The sequence below is a fragment of the Limulus polyphemus genome, unplaced genomic scaffold, assembly GCF_000517525.1.
Source record: "Limulus polyphemus unplaced genomic scaffold, Limulus_polyphemus-2.1.2 Scaffold658, whole genome shotgun sequence".
NCBI lineage: Eukaryota > Metazoa > Arthropoda > Merostomata > Xiphosura > Limulidae > Limulus > Limulus polyphemus.
In genome coordinates, this window is record NW_013666268.1 from 321,576 (window position 1) to 337,819 (window position 16,244).

General features: G+C 30.9%; 1 protein-coding gene across 4 annotated transcripts; it reads left to right on the top strand.

Moving 5' to 3' along the window:
- Positions 1 to 294: 294 nt before the first annotated feature.
- LOC106459766 (gem-associated protein 8-like) lies at positions 295 to 11,592 on the top strand. 4 transcript variants are annotated; one of them, XR_002610623.1, is made up of 4 exons: positions 295 to 448; positions 6,867 to 7,362; positions 9,170 to 9,260; positions 11,321 to 11,592. XR_002610623.1 is itself a non-coding variant. In XM_013919418.2 (4 exons), exons 2-4 carry the CDS (start codon positions 6,900 to 6,902, stop codon positions 11,521 to 11,523), a joined length of 723 nt encoding a protein of 240 aa, XP_013774872.1. In that variant the 5' UTR covers positions 295 to 448; positions 6,867 to 6,899; the 3' UTR covers positions 11,524 to 11,592. The 4 variants fall into 4 exon arrangements, 2 of the variants coding, with proteins under 2 accessions (XP_013774872.1, XP_022242020.1); XR_002610624.1 differs by having other exon boundaries at positions 6,867 to 6,977; positions 9,204 to 9,260; XM_013919418.2 differs by having other exon boundaries at positions 9,204 to 9,260.
- Positions 11,593 to 16,244: the final 4,652 nt, after the last annotated feature.

Consider the following 16,244-nt stretch of genomic DNA (forward strand, 5'->3'; position numbering starts at 1 on the left):
TAAAGTTTTTCTTCATTACCCATTTAAGCCGTCTCCAGCCATTATTAGTCTCAAAGTGGGTTCCTCGTCATCGAATTTATTATATTTCGTTTATAAGCCCGTGGAAGATAGGAGCAAGAGATTGGAGATAATTTTTGGGTTGGTATTAACATATATTAAGATTAATATGGAAATTTTATTAAAATCACACATTACTTTCCAATAACACGCTTTTATGTTATACGACTTCTATGGCAATTAATCTAATATATTATTATGCATCTAATTTATCGAAACCGTCAGAGGACACTCTGTACATTCTCCATCGGTATCAATAAGAGCGTCGAAAGATAAAAGTATAAGTTAAGGATTCTTGTAAGTTCAAACAGTTTAGGGTAGTTGTTGAAGCATTATTTAAAACTTTTAAATTATTGTGACATTGAAATACGAAAACTTGAGGATATGTGAGGTAAGTACACATCAGAAACGGACAAGTGAAGTATTACTAGACTATTTTATTTTCAACATTGGTCCTACGCTAGTACTGCTGTATAATCACGGTTAGTACCACTACCAGTAACAATAGTATGCGAGGCTACAGGACAAATTGTACGTAGCACAAACCTTTACTGTGTAGCTAAAACAAGTTGATAAACGACTAGTTTTGACAGGTTTATTAAATAGTTAAAGTGAATAGAAACAAGAAATTACAATGTTAGTGTTAGGACAGTTATGTGGTGTTTCATAATTTTTTTTCTGAAGAAAGAATAACACTATCATTAACAAGTAGCATTGTAAAATATTTTAAATAAAGTAATTTGTATAGATTGTAGTGTTGATTTATATATATAAGTTTTGAAGTATACGTTTATAACAGAGAAGGGATTGCATCACTTGTTAATTGTTACCAGTTACCACTGGTAGCTGTTAAAATACAAACATGTAACATAGCACACAAAAAAGTAAATTAAGATATCAGTACTTCTAGTTCTAGAGTAGATGTGAACCAGGTGATAGAAACAGATTAGCAATAATGATAGATAACTTGAATATAAATTTAAGTTTTTTCATACTATAACATTAGAAGAACTTCAAGAAGTCTGTGCAATAAGTTTTGAATTTACTATTTTAGTGGCTGTTATCATTGTTAACATTTTACATTTCCTTGGTATTACTAAGTATTTTGTAAGTAAAAATTTTCAATATGATGTTATTTAAAAAGGGACTGTGTTAGTAAATATAGAGGGAGAGATATGTTTTTATAGATAACAATTGAGAGACATTGAATTTAATACATGTAAATTAATCTATTTTAATTTCTTTCTTTTTCTGGGAAGAGATATTTTATTGCATAGTGTGTGAATAATGCTACATATGTAAATTATAAGGAAATATGCTATTTTAGACCTCGGTTTTAATACTGAGGAGGTTATACTTAGAAGTATAGTTATGCAACAATACTTGAGTATGAGTACGTTTAATATAGCTATCCTTTATGTCTCTTTTGAAACTAGTTAAAGATAATAAGCTGTAGCCCCAATCCTCAAAAAGCTGACTTCTATAAACTATTAAGATGTTTGAAAAAGAAAAAAAAAATATGTAGCTCATTTAAATATGAATAATGCTAATGGATAACTTTTTTTATTGTAATTAAATTAAGCTTCCCAAAAAGAATGTATTATCATCAAAAATGTCTATTCTTACTAAATCATTGAATAGATTGATTAATAATAATAATTGAACAGTTATATGTACAACTACGGGAAACTTACTAGTCTAGTAAAATGCTGTTTATTAGTCAGGAAAGCAATAGTTAAGGCTAAGGTATATTATGACAGTTATTTGGTTCAAAACATCAAATTTAACAACAAAAATCTTTATGATTATATTAACTGTAAAATAAAAAATGAAGATTGTGGAAAATATTGGCCCCTCAATAATTTTTCCAGGGAATTTAATTATGGGTGAAGGGAATATGGCCAAAGTACTGACATATTTTTTTCTAGTGTTTTTAACAATGTTATGGAAGAGAATAAGAGATTTTTTAAGTTGACTAATCTTTCTAAAGGAGGACTTGTCCTTAAATTATAATTGTTTGAAGAAGTATTAGTTTTAGAAAAGATTGAGAAACATGATCTTTAGAGTAAAGCTCCTAGTCTGACAAGATTTAGACATTTTATTAATTTTTGCAAAACCCTAATGGTTGCATTATTTGTTAGTTTTCAAAAGTCTCTTAAAAACTTGGGAACTTAAGTTATGTAGTTGTTTCATAGTTGATAAAACTCTGTGCTAAATATTTAGCTGTGATGAAAAGAGGAAGTAGGTTTTTTTTTTATCCTATATATAAGAATTTTTCAAATTTAAGAACAAGAACAGTATTGTACTTTTATACGAGACTGGTAAGGCTTCCCTTGGAAGAATGTATGCATTTTGGTTCCAGCACTACAAGATATATAGCAACACCTTGGAAAGAGTGCAAAGATGGGGTACTATAATGATACTGGACTTAAGTTATTAATGTAATGAAGAGAGATGTAGCATGTTGATACATTTTGTTTACAGTTTGTAAAAGGTTTGGATAATCTTTCCACAGCATATGGATGGTATGTTCGTGTAGTGAATGGAAACTAAAAATACAAACTTGACATAAAATTGTTTTAGTTATTCACTTCATTGTAAACATGTAATGTTAGTTTTTATTCTTTGGAAATTTTATTGATAGGTTTGTATATGTGAACTATATTTGGACTATCATTATTATTATTGCTTTTTTTTGTTGTTTAACTGAAAGGTGCAAAAAGTGGGTTTTATTTGGGAATTTGGGGCTGATGTGCATGCACATTTAAGGAAGTTAGCAGTAAAGTTGTACAATTTGTATGTAGAGTTTATAGGTTAAAGGAGAAATTGGAAGCTGTTTTAAATATGGAAAATGAGAAGCAAAAACTGTGGGAGCAGAATTTAAAGGAAATTAAGCTTTTTCATGTGAAGGGTACAGGGGCTGGTGATGATAATAGGGCTAGTGGTTATAGATTTAAATATAAAGAGCAGACTGGCAAAGAACAGATTTCAGCCTTTGGCTTGTGTAGCTGATGAATTTGCAGAAAGAATAACAAAAGAGACAGATAGGGATGAAAATGAAAAACATAAGAATTTTATTATTATTATTATAGGAGATTCTTTAGTACAGTACATGGATAAGATAGACTGTGGGGTAAATAGCAAGAAAAGAGTTATATTATGCTATCCAGGGGTAGGGGTGTAGGATATAACTGATAGAGCAAGTGATATAATAAAAGGTATTATGTAGTGCACATAGGGGCTAATGAGGTAGGGAAGGGAGATCATAGAAGCTAATTGTTATCTACAAGGGGTTCATAAAGGCATTTACAAAAAGGGACTGTAATTTACTTCTGTCAGATACTGCCAAAAGGTAACTGTGGGTATTAGATTATAAGTAGATCACATGGGTTGAATACTAGGTTTAGGTTAATATGCTTGGAAGAGCTGGTTGGATTTATGGGATCATTTCAATGGGAAAAGGGAGCTTTGTGGAATAGATAGTTTACATTTAAATAGGGTGGGGACTGGCTTAACTGTTATTATTGTAATTCTAGAAATATAAGAAATAAAATAGATGACCTTAGAGCACTGGTCAGAACAGAGGATTTTGATATAATGGGAATAACTGAAACCTGGCTGATGTAGAAGTTTATGATGAAAAGAATTTCTCTGAAATACAGGGTTATAGGTTGTTTACTAGAGATAGAGCACTAAAGAGAGGAGGGGCTTTATATATAAAATGTGTGTTACAGTCTCTTCAATTTGAAGGTACCAAAATTAATAGCAAACAAGTTGAATCTAATTGGTTTCAGTTATTGGTTATTAGGGGAGAAGGAATTTAGTTGGAATGTGTTATAGACTACCAGATTAACCTGATGAAATTAAAGAGAAACTATAATGAGATAATTCAACTGTCAATGAGGTTGTAATTATGGAAAATATTAATTTCAGGTATATAAATTGGGAAATGTTAGAGTCAACTCATGAGGTAGACAGGTTTTTGGAAACTCTTCAGTATGGTTTTCTTCAACAATTGGTTAGGGAACGTACTAGGAATAATGCTATTTTAGATTTATTGTTAACATCTAATAAAGAAATGGTCGATAGGGTGGATATTGGGGAATATCTGGGTGTGCAAGTGATCATTGCTCAATTAGATTTGATGTTTTGCTGCCTATAGAGATGAGGAACAATGAGATTTGGGTTCCAAGTTCTGAAGAGATGAGACAAGAATTATATGCAATGAATTAAGCAACTGAATTAGTTGGAGATGCTAATCAAATGTGGAAAAAAATTTAAAATAAATTCACAAAAATTCAAGGTAGGCATGTCCCTTATGGACAAAAAAAAGGGTGATTATAAGTAAAACAGGTTGGCTCATAAAAGATAAAATTAAAGAAAAGCATTCTCAATATAAGAAGTTTAAATTCACTGCAGTTATGGTAGATTTGGAGGACTAGAAGATCGAGATAGTTGGTCAAATGGGAAATTAGGAAAGAAAAAAAGATTGGCTGAAAATGTAAAAAAAATAATTAAGGATTTCTTCAAATACAGGGTAAACAAAATTTTAGGGTGGGAGTAGGGCCTTTGAGGGATAATACCAAAAAGCTAATATCTGATGATTATGAAATGGAAGGGTTATTAAATTCTACTTTCTTCGGTTTTTACTGAAGTAAATTTATGCAATATTCCTCAACTGAAAAGTTCTTAAATGGAAAAAAATGTTGAACAAGATGATCACATTAAACCTGAGATTGTTAAAAAAAATTGGGAAGTTTAAAGAATGATAAAGTACCTGGACCAGATAATATTTACTCAAGGGTTTTAAAAGGAGTTAAGGGATTGAATATGTGAGCTACTTGCTATTATTTTTTCTAACTTCTTGAATAGTGGGCAGGTGCCAGAAGGTTGGAAGTTGGCTAATGTTACTCCTTTTTAAAGGAGGTAATAAAAATTGTCCCAGTAATTATAGACCTACTAGTTTTACACTATTGGTGGGAAAAGTTTTTGAAAGTTTGATATAAAAAAAAATATTGTGCAAAGTCAGATAACAAAGTTTAAAATTTTGTTGAATAGTCAGCGTGGTTTTACTAGAAGAAAACCTTGCCTTACCAACCTTTTGACAATCGTTGAACATGTTGCTGCTTATGTTGATAAAGGTACATATGTAGATGTAGCGTATCTGGATTATCAAAATGCATTTGACATGATGTTTCATAAAAGGCTTGTTAAAAAGTTATCTCTTTAGGTGTGGTAGATAGGTTGGCTTATTGGATAGAAAACTGACCAGATGGAAGAAAGCAAAAAGTTGCTATAAAATGAGTTCAACCAAATTGAATAATGTCATGAGTAGGGTACCTCAAGGCTCAGTGTTAGGACTTTTGCTTTACATCAATGACATAGATGAAGGAATAGTCAATAGATTATTTAAATTTGCTGATGATATTAAAGTTTTGGGTGTTGCTGGCTTTGAGGAGGATGCTTCACTGCATTACAAAATAATTTGGTGAGTTGGGCAGATAAATAGCAGATGGCCTTTAATAATAATAAAGTTCAAGGATATGCATATGGGGTGTCATGATTTAAGTTATGAGTATAATTTTGATGTGAATAGCCTTAACAATGTTATAGAAGAAAAAGGTCTTGGTTCATCAGTCTCAAAAGTTATCCAAGCAATGTAATTTTGATAGTGGCAGGGAAAATAGAATTTTAGGTTTTATCTACAGAAATATTGAATACATATAAGTCTAAAGAGAATATAAAGTCACCATATAGGTCATTGGTTAGGCCACATTTAGAGTATTGTGTTCAGCTCCTTACCTCAGAAAGGACATTTGATTGTTAGAAAGGGTTCAGAGGAGAGCTGCTAGGATGATACCTGGATAGAAATGTGATAGGTTAATATCTTTAAACTCTTTTTCTTTTGAAAAAAGAAGAGTTAGAGGGGATGTGATTGAGGTGTTTAAGGCTGTTAAGGGAATTGATAGTGTTGATACATCATCTTTTTTCATATTTAATGGTGAGAATGGCAAGTCTGGTAAACACAATTATAGATTTTGGCAGGGAAAAAGTCATCTTTAACTAAGACAGCTTTATTTTTCTAACAGGGTGGTTGGCATATGGAATGGGTTGCCTTCACATGTGGTGGATGCAGTTAATACAAGGGAGTTTAAGGGAAAGCTTGATAAATACTTGAATGATAATGGCTAGCTTTGAGGTGGTTGTTTAATTTAGTGGACAGAACAGCCTAGATGGACTAGAAAAGTCCATTTTTGTACTTTGTTATGATGCTGGCTAAATGCCTTTCTGTGGGCTTGCTTTTTCTTATGTTTGTATTGACCAGAAATAACGTATAGATTATGAAATTATACTGTAACACTAGACAGTATTTCACATAAGCTACAAATCATTCAATACAAATGTCTGTAGAACTTGAGATCATATGTTTATAAAATTTGCTAATCTCTGCGGATGATTCAGATACCAAAATTACATTATTCTGTTATGAAGATACAATAGTATTGTTATCACATTATGAAATATTGTTTTACAGATGTGCAATTAAATTTGTTGATCTTCAGAATCAATACTACAGTGATACATCTATACGTAGATAAATACTTTATATGCATGTAACTCAGATTTTTGAACAGCTTGTATTTCTCTCGTACAGTCTTGAAATACATTGTATAATGCAGTTCTCTTTCAAGCGTGTTATTGATATGAATACAACCACATTCTTTCAAATTTTATAAAATTAGAACTAAAGTACTCAAGACCTAGTCATAATTATAGTAAAGAAAATAAAATTAATTTTCTGTTTTCAGATCAGAGGTCACCACTACTTAACAACTAGCAAAATGACCAGCTTTAATAGCCCATCTATCAGGAATTATCATCATCTTTATTGCCGATACTGGACTTCTTATGATCAAATGGTTAGTTGGTGTTGTTACAACAAAATGATAACTATGAACTTTTACCCAATTCCAAGAAAACATAATCTATGCAGTTGTTCATTCAAAGATAGTAAGCACTTTGATGAGTTTAAGAATAAGTGTGAACTTAAACACCAAGAAACTAAGTGTTGTTGTGTTAGATCATCTCCAATTAATTATAATTACCCAAGCAAGTATGGAACTTGCGTGAATTCATGTAGTGCTTCTAGTGATTCAGAAGATTCTCAGACACTTCTTATGAAAGATCTCTTAGAAAAACATGGAAACTCAACAGACAATTCAAGTGAAGATGAGTTAGAGATGGAGATCACTGAAGACATGATGGCTTTCTTTGAACATTCTGCCAGACATAAAGCAGAACTTGGTGAGAAAACTTAATATTAGATTATTTTACTCAAAATTGTTTAACAATCAAGGTTGAGGAAAGTTACAAGTGTATGATTAAATTATAACATGTTAACTATTCTTGGTTTATGTTTTTATGCCCCCCCCCCCCAAAGAATAGTATACTAATTGGTACAATATATTACTAGTTTTTTGAAGATATGAAATTAAGCAACACAGAACTTTTGTTAATGGACACTAATTTTAAAACTGTATTTTTGTTTCTATTTTATGACATTTTGTGAAGTATGTTGAATATTTATGAGCACTAAATAGAACTGGAGAGATTAACAGTATCTGATAATTGATTAATCAAAATGATCATCAGTTGGTTGGTATACGTCTCCTCCAATAAAGTCCCCCCTGGTGGAACAGCAGTAAGTTTGTAGATTAACAGCAATAAAACCAGTGGTTAGATTCCCCTCGGTGGACACAGCAGATAGCCTGATGTGGTTCTGCTATAACACACACACACACACACACACCTCTCGCATAAAAGCAAACAAAGGGGAGGGTGCTAGCTTCATAACTTTTTCAGTCACTACATTATTCTAACATAGTATTAACCTTCCTACTTTTATTCACATTATTGTTTTCTAAACTAATTATTGAATTTCTCTTGGTGTCATATGATATCCTGTTCTGAGGTTGACACTTGGGCTTTTGCCTAAAAATATTTCGACTAAATACCACCATGCAGTCGTTATTATGTTTGTTTTTAAAATATGCAGTAAGCTTATTATGATCTTCTGTGAATCAAACACATTGATAATTAAGTATTAAAAATGTTTTACTATCACAAATAAGGGAAATATTGTTTCTATTTAAAACATATTATGATTGCAATTAGTAGTAATTCAGTAGTTAGCAAGCCAATTTGTTCATATATTTATATATATATATATATATATGCGTGTTCTTTGAAAGAATAAAGATACAAAAGAATATTCAATAAAGATTGAATCATCAGATTATATTGTAGTCATCCACCATATTCACTAAACAGTAAGTTTAGCTAAGTACATCTGATTTGAAGGTGATTTTATTTCATTTGATGAAGATAAAAAAAACTTCATATTTACAAACATTGCAAATCAATAAAACCATAGTATATCTAAAAAGAAAAAAACACAATAATAAATGATTTTTTCACTTATCAATCACCTGTTGCAATGTCATAGTGTACAATTTTCTGGACAATTCAGTATTATTTTACATGTTTATAAGAGTGTTTACAACAATCTTTGGGGCCTTAAGTGTTATATCTTATAACTAAACAGTTACTCAAACATTTTGTAATCAGCCAATAAAATTAATATATTCTAAAAATGATTAGTGCACTAAGGTTATAATCCAGTGATGTGAAAGCTTGTATCTTTATTTCTAGTAATGCGATTAATATGAAAATAAAAGCAGTTAAAAATAAACATTATTTTAAAAATTAAATAGTGATTTATTATCTTATTTCAAGAAACATCATAGCACAAGTAATCAGGATGCATGTTTTTAATCTTTTTTTAAAGTCATTACTTATACAGTCATATCTTTTGCACTTTCATTTATTTTAGACAACAATACCAAAATATCCTTCTTATGAGAATTTTAACTTCTAAACAGTGAAAAATGGATTCTGTAACAAGTTTATATTATAAGAGCTGCAGGTGTTCTAAAGAAATATCTAAAGCCTATACATATTGTTAGCGTGCCTATCTAATATCAATGTAAATATACTTTATAAATATATGTATTAGTTGTTAACATTTTTAATTACTTCTATATATTTTCAGGTTTCTCTATGTAAAACTCACTTTCTTTATACAGCATTGAAAAAAGATAGGCAGGGCATGGAAGAAGAGTACTGCGTGAACCTAGAAAATTGTAAGTATTTTTGTATATTTTGGTAAAAATTGCACCTTACACTTTTTCCATAAATTTAGATTTATAAGAAAAACAAAAGGTAAGGGTTTATTATAAAAACATAAAATACTTTTTATTTTAATTGATTAATGGCACTGTGTAGAATTTTTTCTTCTGTATAACATTTATTATTGCACCCATGGAAATTTATTGACTTTTTTTTGTATTCACTCAAGTTTGCAAGAAGGAAAATTAAAAAAAAAAAAGCATTTAATCCAGTTTTACTGTTTTGGAACTTGCACTGACAAATTTGTTTAGTTGTATTATGAATTTTGATGTATAAAATGCAAGAAGAAAGTGTGTATACAAATTTGTTCATCATCTTCTGACCTTTTACTTCAAAGTTAGAAGTTCAGTAACAGATCTGATATTTTGATTTTGCTCTTTTGACTCCTAAGTCACAAGATGGTAAATAGTTTTATTGATCTTTAGTTTTTCAAGTATAATATTAATGACCAGTAAAACATTATATTAGTAACATATTTTAAGAATTTAGAAACACATGTAATATAAAGGTAGAGGAGTGACATCAAACTAGGCTACATTCAGTTTTTTCTTGTTACATTTTAATTTGTGTAATATTGAATATATCCAGTTTTGTTTTCTTGACGTATACTGCATTTACAAACCCTTTTTTTTTTTTTTCTAATGTGTTTAACACAAGCATTTACAGAATTATTGATAAGCTGACTGACTCGCTGTCCCATTCATTCAATTTGAACGAAGTCTACTTATCAGTAGTTTCTTTTGTGTCCATTTTCTGTTCATTATGTACCTTTGTATGGATTTTAAATTGCTTTTTACTTATAGGTTCATTCGTTGCATGGTTGTTTAATAGATTTGAAACTTGCATGTTGATGGATCTATGTAATATGAAGAGCATTTAAGACATTCATATACAGTATTTGATATTTTAAATTTTTCAGTTCCGATTGAAGGATGGAACTGCATTTGAGAAAGATGAAATTTTATTTTATATTACCCAAAATTTTAGCATACTCCTTTATCAGGGGTCTCTGAGCATCTCAAATTACAAAAAAACTGATTCCAGATGAAAGTAACCCAAAAAAATATATATCACTATAAAAGTGCATGGTGAAGTGTCCTAAAAGTATTTTTAAATAATTTTAGTCACTTATCACAATGATAAATGTAAGTAATTAAAATAAAATAAACCATACATGGAATAATAATTGTTTTATAGGGGACAGGCATGGTATCTGTTAATAGAAGAGCAATTAGGTTGAAGAAATTACTTAAATATCCTGTCAAAGTTATCATAATTTCCTAAAATTTTGATATCATATGGTGTCTCGTTATAGGCATCCAGTACGTAATTGTTTCAAAGAACATACTTGTCACAGCTAATCTTGATAATAAAAAAAACTGCCGGTGGATATTATATCAAAAATTTACAGAATTGTTAACTTTATTGACAGGAAATTTAAATAATCTCGTTTGATTCAATCTAAAGGACCTTCTAGTAACAGCTATTATTCCATGTAAGGTTTATTTTTATTTAATTACTTAGTTTTATATTATGATAAGCAACTCTAACTTGTTTAACAATACTTTTACCATGCTTCAAGATGCTCCAGTAGTCTACCATTTGAAATAAATTTTGTAACCTTTCACACTCAACCCTTGAAAAAAAAAGAGTAAGCCAAAATGTTGGGTAAAATAAAAGAAACATTTCTCTCAAGTTGTTTTTCATCTTTTTTTTAAATATAGATATTCAGTCCTTAAACCTGAGGAATTGTTGTAATCAACAATGAGGCTTAAAGATACATCTCAATTCAATTTGCAGGTAAACACGATGCCATAAATTACATGAAAGATTTATAATTAAAATAGCTTGCTTACCTGTATATAGTAATTTAAATAATCACAAATAATATAATGCCTGGGATTTAATGTATTTACACACAGATATGTTATACATGTCTAAAATACATCATATGTAATACACAAACAGAAGTTAAACTTCTTTTACAGTGTTGATTTCCTTCATGTTTTCATAGTGTCAGTGGCTGGTCCTCTTCAACGGAGCACACTTCCACCTGCTCTTCAGCCCAACAGCAAAAGAATTGAGGAAATGACAGAACTTTATGGAAAAGCAGCACAAACTATTTATGGGATGGAAACTTCCTTGCAGTTAACCTTTGATAAGTTCTGTGACTTAAAGCAACCAAAACTTTGGCCAAATATACCTTTTAAATTTTAAGCTTGTCTTTTTTTTTGTGAATAAAAAGTAAACTAAAAAATATAAACAGCATTTTGCTTTCTAAAAAACCTTTTTCCTAGTGTTTTTTAAAAAGGAACTTTGGTTGGTTTTATTGTACTAAAGTTTTAGTTCATATAGCTTACAGTTTGTACAACTTGATAGGCTACAAAACTGAACCATCATATTCTTTTAAACAAGATGAATTCCATGAAAAAATATTAATGTTCATAAAAATCATCAGCAAAGCTTCAAAAGCAATTCCCAATTTTTTCTCATGAACCAGTATAAAGTAGTTTTTATTTAACCCATTGAATGCATAATTATATTTCGGGTGGGTTCTCAAAAAGTATCATTTAGCCACTGAAAAATGCAATTTAGAATTAGACCTATTTTTGTACTTTTTTTCAATATCAAAATCCACTAGTTGCACTTTTTGCTCGGTGATGTTCACACACATGGTACTAAGATGGGAAATTCAAGGATGTACAAGTATTGTGTTTGTGACAATGTGGGGTAAATCTGCTTGTCACACCAAACAACTATAAATGTCATGTTGAATAAATCTGATTATAGCATCCAAAGGGTTAAATTGATAAAAAATACATGAATGATTAAAGAATTAACAAAACATAAAACACCTGACTAGTTTCAATATCGTTACCTTGAATATGACAAATTTGGCCTGTTGAAACTAATCAGGGTTTTTACATTTTGTTATCGTCTAATATTTTGTGCATTATTACTGTAGTTGCTGTTATTAAAATATGTTTTGCATACTTTTGAAAAGGTATAACATGACATTAGACGTTATGCTTTTTAATACAACATTCATTACCTAGAAATTATTGGCTACCATGGTAATAGTGAGTTTTCTAACTTTGAAAAATTAAGACTTTTATATGTGAGTACAAGCTCCAGGAACAGCCCAGAAGAGACATATTTTGAGTACTCTTCCAAACAATCGTAAAATATTAATACAGGAAAAACACTCGTGTGATGAGAGAAACATCAGGATGTGTCTGTAGTTAAGGTCAGCACATTAGACCACAAACATGAGAAAACACTGGGTGTTAATACTGGGAACATCAAACCCATTAAGCAGTCATAGATGTAGTTGAGCAGAAGATTGATCGATTATTGTCTAATGGGATCATTCAACAATCTAAAATTTTCTGGTCTTCTTGCATGTTTACAATAAAAAAAGGATGCATCATTTCATTGATTTTTATAACATGTGAAAAACTACTTCTCCCTTACCACAAATAGATGACTTTCATATCACTGACAGGTACTCTGGATTTGGCAGCTGGTTACAGTAAATAAGAGTAGATGTGAAGATTCAGCACAAAACCACATTTGGAACAGTCATGTGGCTCTATGAATTTAAAATACCTTTCATTCATTTTCTACAAATTTTTGTAATTTTCAGTGACTGAAAAAAGCTTGATTATTAAGTCCTAAAAGAAAAAATGTTTAGAAAACAAATCTGTGACTTAAATGTACCAAATACTCACTGATATGGGAAAAAGTGTGCTAGCATATAGTGAGAGGATGGGGAAAAAAGCCATGGAAAATTCTTAATTGTATATTCTGTCTTGTTATTGGTATTTTCTTCCAGTACTTGCCATCATGATGATACTCCTCAGAAGAACTGGCACACAGGGCACGTGCTCTGATTATATTTGACAGTGCCCTGAATCTCCAGTTGGTGTTTTGAAAATAGAGAACTATGATCTATATCATACTGAAACACTGAAGATTCCTGCACCTTTGGGGCTGAGTCTTTTAAGTACCAAGAAATGCCTCAGTTACTTCTAATAAAAAATAAACTAGTACATGGCTAGTTTTTTTAAGAACATAAATGTGAAAAAGTTGTCAAAAAACCTCAAACTCATAATGAAGACTCTAGTCCCAGTGTACTTTAAACTATAAACAGAGTTTTTGCTGGGCACAGAAGATAGCAGTAAGAGAGTCATGTCACAAGTCAAAATTTTAAATCACTTTCAATGTAACTATTTTACTACTAAGAACTTCTGATTGGAAACAATATGAAAGGACAGTATTTAACATTAAATTTTAAGCAAAAAAAAAAGAATCAGTTTCAAGCTCTAGTGTAATTTTTTACATAAAATTTAGTGTTAAATATTGTCCTTTCATTGTTTCCTATTGGAAATTAAAAATAAATAAGTCTGGGATATGAAATATGAAGATAAAGTAAAAAAGCCTTATAAGTGAAGATTGACAGGGGTGGAATGTGCACTTGGATAGTTCAGTGGTAAAGCACTGGCCCTGTTATGCAAGGTCCTGGGTTCAGGTCCCACTCCCAGTCATTTTTCATTGATTAGCTTTTTTCACTTAAAATTAATATTAAGAACTTCTGGCAGCAGTCATTTTTGTGAAAAACAGCATTACTGCTTTGGGAAATAGTTCATCTAGTGAGTAGTCCATAATAGATCACCTGTACTTAGAAATTCAATTTTTGACTTGTATAAAAATGGAAAAATTGTTATAACATTGTATAAAGAAATTTCTTTTCAAAATGTATCCAGACCCATAACATAAAAGTCATTATCATTATCCGGCAAAACTATTTTCATGAATAATGTGTGACATAAACATAAAAAAACAAAAGCTCCCTGTGTGAAGCAGAAAATAGTGAAAGAATGGGTTGTGTATTCAGGATGAAACTAACCAGAGTTACTGTAACAAAGATTATAAGCCTGGTGACTTGTGTCCTACACTTACTGAATCCAACACGAAACCTTCACTGTAGAAGAAGTTCTGTACCGACACCCACTCAAGTTAGTAAATAAAGATGATAGTGAATAACATTTGACACTACCACAAACCCCATGGAAAGAAGTATAAAAGCTAGTGCTCCAGACATGGCTAGGAGGACATCAAATTATCTAGCACAAGGTGTCATGGTACAAGTGAAAGATAACATGATGTTGTGTCATGAAGTTTAAAATGAAGCCAAGAAGGTCCCTTTCTTGAAGTTCCATTTGTAATACCAGTTATAGTTTACTTTTATATTGGTGGTGCTTTATTTGGTTGCTTATTGTTTAGTTATTGCACAAACTTCCTGTGTAATATCATATATTTTGATGTTATGAAACATATACCACCATATGCACTTAAGGAATCCCACCTGCCTCACTTTTCAGTCTTTTGTACCCTCATCAGTTCATTCTGTTTCCAAATTCACGTGAATTTATCTCTAACTGTATAAATTCATCCACACACAAAATCACACTCGCTGTTGCATTTTATTTCAACTCTGACACTCATTTAAAGTTTATGATGAAACTAAGTTGAATGAATGGCAACTGCCTGTTGTAGAAACACAAGTGGTAGGATGGCAGTTCAAAAGTATTTTGTGTTTTCTGAATCTCAATCAAAAGCTAGAGACCACCATAACTCAATAAGTGTCGTAATCACATCCATTTTATCAGATGGTATACTTAGGTAAGGTTATTTTTCTTCTTAATACTTTTCAATACACAAATAGTATAAAGAAGAATATATATATTTTGAGCAATCAAGTAGATAGAAACATCCCTGAAATGGAGCAAGGTTGTTGCCTGCTGCTTTGCCAAAGGCCTATGACCTTCCAGGCAGTGCTTTAATGAAAATTTAGTTGAGCATGCCAATAGTGATTCATACAGATCAAAGGACAAATTTTTATTCACCATTGTTTACCAAATTGTGCTGAGCACTCACATTAGTCAAGATTAAAACATCACTGTTTCCTTCACAATTTGACTTGAAAGAATTAAAAGGTCAAAGAGCACATTATCCAAGTTTATCAATTCATAGTGGAATAACAGGATGACAGCTGGCCATCAGATGATGTTAAGGTAGAGAAGTCAACATGCTGATTGATATGATGATGCATGCCTTGCCACTCAGCACCACAATTATGAACACTTCCCACAATAATACACTGGGTGATTGATAGACTAGCCATTTATGTTAACAGTTAGTTAAGGCCACTGTGTAGTAGAAGAGATACATCAGAGTAGTGAAGGAATATGAGCATCACCGAGGAGAAAATCTATACATGTAGCTTTGATACCAACCAGTAATAAGACAGATACTTGGCTTGAGTTAGATTGGCCCCTAGCTATCTTGTAACAAAGGAAGATACTGAATTATGAAATATAGCATTTTTACAAAGCAAATAGTTCTACACTAAAAAAAGTAGTTGAACACATACATGATAGAAAACCACCATCTAAGGAAGCAGCTGAAGAATGTGAATAACAATATTAACGAGTCTGGTGTCATTTAACTTAACTACTGTAATACATAGTACTCAAGTTCAATAATAAACAGACTTGTTTATATTGTAAACAATATATTGTTTATATTGTAAACAATATTAACGAGTCTGTTGTCATTGAACTTAACTACTGTAATACATAGTACTCAAGTTCAATAATAAACAGACTTGTTTATATTGTTATTCAATTCTTGCTATACATTACTTTAGGATTTAACTGCAAGTGCCATTGATCTTTCTATAATATTCAACAAACAAAAGAACATTATACTCTTAAATATACAAAAAGCAATAATAATGAATGACTAACAACACTATTTTAAAATCATGAACTATAGAAGAAAGTTGCAATTCAAGTTCACTGAAATGTTCTTGTTTGTTTGTTTGTTTTGAATTTCGCGCAAAGCTACATGAGGGCTATCTGCGCTAGCCGTCC

Excerpts from the sequence above, each read along its gene's own strand:
- LOC106459766 (XM_013919418.2), top strand. The coding sequence starts at position 6,900 with ATGACCAGCTTTAATAGCCCATCTATCAGGAATTATCATCATCTTTAT. Across the intron at positions 7,363-9,203 it reads CAGACATAAAGCAGAACTTG|CATTGAAAAAAGATAGGCAG; the intron begins GTGAGAAAACTT and ends TTCTTTATACAG. Across the intron at positions 9,261-11,320 it reads CTGCGTGAACCTAGAAAATT|TGTCAGTGGCTGGTCCTCTT; the intron begins GTAAGTATTTTT and ends ATGTTTTCATAG.